Genomic DNA, 3073 nt, shown 5'->3' with positions numbered 1-3073 from the left:
GGACAGATATAATGTGCCGCTTAAGGTCACTTGAGTTGGTGCTCTTATGGTCACAATGAGGACACTGGTGTGTCTTATGTCCTTGAAACAAATCCAGATGGCGTTGAAGTTCTCTCTCATCACCAAATGCTTGGGGACAATGCTCACATTTATATGGTAAATTGTTACCATGCTTAGACTTAATGTGAGTTTTCAAATTTGATTGATCTGCACACCTGAAGACACAATACTGACACTGATATGGCTTCTCGCCAGTATGGGTTCTCATATGTTTCTTGAGTTCAGAAGGATGTCGAAAGCCCTTCCCACACTCAACACAAACATGAGGAAAATTCTTGCTGTGAACAGCCAGTAAATGTCGGTTTAACAGTCCTTGTTCCGCAGTTTCATAGTCACAGTATTTGCACTTGTGCATCTTCGGCTCCTTGTCTCTTAATATAAGTTTATTTGAACTCAGTGGACTTGCTTCTCTGTATCTTCGTGTGTATTCTGTAAATTCATGGGTTTTGTCAACTTTGTTTATAAGCTTATGGCTTTCTAAATGGTTATGGAAACTCACTTTCTTGTTAGTTGTAAAGTCACAATCTGTACACTGATATTTTTTTCTCATCAAATGATCAGGATGATTCTTCATGTGTCTTTTCAAGAATCCTCGGGATTTAAACTTTTTTGTGCAAATATGGCAAGGATACACTGTCAGGGGTTGTCCATCAGGGCCTATTATAACAGCTATATTAAAAAAAAAAAAATAGAAGTTGTAACATTTGGCCAGACTGTTTTAAAAGGGTTTTACAACAAATGCAGCAAAATTAGCTGACATTCACAATGTGAGAACTATACTAGTGGAATAAAATCCTGTAAGACAAGATATTGATTAAAAGCAATTTATAATAAAGTAAAGCTCCAGGAGTTAGTGATGGACAGGGAAGCCTGGTGTGCTGCAGTCCATGGTGTCGCAAAGTCAGACGTGACTGAGCGAATGAACTGAGCACACTAAAATATAACAAGCAGCACTCTACTATAGACCATTCATCTGCCAAAATGCTATACCACATGCACTTTGTAACAACCTGAAAATTCTCTTTTGAAAAACATCATCTGGGTAAAAAGCAAACAAGCACAGTTAAGTAACAGTAAAACATTTTTTAAAAAACCCATATACTTAGATCAAACACAAGTATATGAAAGTAGGACTAACTACACTACAAACAACTGACTTATATTCTTGGGTTACAAAAAATACTACTGCATTTCAAGTAATTATAATATTCGTAAAGCAATGTATTAGTATTTTACCTGTTTGCCACTGCCTCGTTTCTCCCCTTCTCCTCTTCTTGGTTTTTTGTTTAAGTACTTTATTTGTATTGATGCTATCACAAATTTGAAGGTACTGTGCTGCTGTACTACTTCTGTTTTCTAATGTTGAGTCTAAAGTATTTCCTGAAAAAAAATCAATACACCATTAAACTATATATATTTATACTCTTTTCATTTTGATTAGATGAATTACTAGAGAAAACTTGGCATTCAGTTGCCACTGAAGTGCTAAATTTCACAAAGTACACTCATCTCTCAAGTGAATATGCAAAAATATGATACCATATGAAATTAAAATATCCAGTTTATTCATTCTAAAGGAACAAACTGATCAGATAAATGAAACGTAAGAAAATGAATTTTATGACCATGAACAAAATCTTGACATCAGCTCAATTTTCTCACCAATGAAGGCTGATGAAATTAAAGAGATTTAGCAAAGAATTAATTTATACATGTCAGATAACCAATACAATCATGGTAACTGTGTAATACATGACAAAAAACAACTTCTTGTATTTATGCTTCAAAATGGTTTACTTAATGCTAAAAGTAGTAAGATTGATTTTTTAAGAGTTAAGATAAATGTGACAGGCAATTTACCAAAATTTCAATGGACTCAATGTATACAAAATACTTAATATCAGTTCTCACAATCTCTTGTGTTATGCAATTTAGTTTAAAAACATAGCCCAAGAAACTGTTTAGCTTAAATGCTATGATATGTATGTCTCTCATTAATTCACCTGAAATCTATATTTAAATTTAGAGAGTAAAAAACCTCCTAAGGTTAGAAACAAGATAGTCAGATACTTTATTCTCCCTGTGTAAGAAAATAAAAAGAATTATCAAGCATGGAATAAAAAACACTATATGAAGCATATTAAAACTAAAAAATACTTAAGCTGACACATGAGTTTTATGTAACATCTATATAAATCTACTGGCTGCACAGAAATTAAGAAAATAGTTCCATCCCAAGGAGAACATTAACAAGTGGTTGATATCATGGACAGTTTTTACTTTCATGTCAGAAAAATTTCTATTTTATAATTTTTTCCATAGTAACCTTTTATGGCCCATGCAGTAAGTGGCCTGACATTTGTATCTTGAAAAAGAAATTTTTTTTTTTTTACTTTTTGGCCACATCATGTGGCATGTGGGATCTCAGTTCCCCAATTAGGGATCAAACCTGCACCCCCTGCAGTGGACACATGGAGTCTTAACCAGTGGACCTCAAGGGAAATCCTGAGGTAAATCTAAAATGAACTGCATTCACAGAATAACACACATTATGTCTCTAAATAAAATTCCTTAAAGAAATAAACTCATAACTAACTAGATATGACTTAGGCAAATAAGAGTCTAATGGGTCTGTACACACAAACTAATAACTCTTTATCTACCAAGTAGTATACAAAACCAGCTACTTAACTTACATCTCACATATAATGCTCTCTCACCTGATGACTGACAATCTTCATACCTGCGAGAAACTCTTCTTTCATCTCCTTAAAAAAAAAAGACAAATTAAAAACTGATTGAGTATAACAATTATCAATGGATCGCATCTACAAAATCTTACATCAATCACCATTCTTTTGATTAAACTTTTTGTTGTTGAGGTCTTCCACTCCCATAGATTAGATAATTTCACACACTGAAAGTAAGGGCTGCTTTGAGCATTCTTGGAACTACTAACTTATAGGAAAACCTTACTTTCTATATAAAACCTGAGTAGACATTCTATGAGGCC

General features: G+C 33.5%; 1 protein-coding gene across 1 annotated transcript in view; it reads right to left on the bottom strand.

Annotated features, from left to right (window-relative positions):
- ZNF711 (zinc finger protein 711) overlaps positions 1-3073 on the bottom strand; it is a gene marked incomplete at its 3' end in the record, with an annotated part of 10466 nt that continues 7393 nt past the window's right edge. The window contains exons 3-5 of the mRNA XM_010857803.1: positions 2781-2828; positions 1297-1440; positions 1-729 (exon numbers count right to left, since the gene is read on the bottom strand). Coding sequence (XP_010856105.1) covers positions 1-729; positions 1297-1440; positions 2781-2828 — 921 coding nt within the window. The remainder of the gene's footprint in view (positions 730-1296; positions 1441-2780; positions 2829-3073) is intronic.

The sequence above is a fragment of the Bison bison genome, unplaced genomic scaffold (assembly GCF_000754665.1).
Source record: "Bison bison bison isolate TAMUID 2011002044 unplaced genomic scaffold, Bison_UMD1.0 scf7180017854985, whole genome shotgun sequence".
NCBI classification, from domain to species: domain Eukaryota; kingdom Metazoa; phylum Chordata; class Mammalia; order Artiodactyla; family Bovidae; genus Bison; species Bison bison.
The sequence above is the reverse complement of the archived record's forward strand: the minus strand, read 5'-3'. Positions and strand labels throughout refer to the sequence as shown.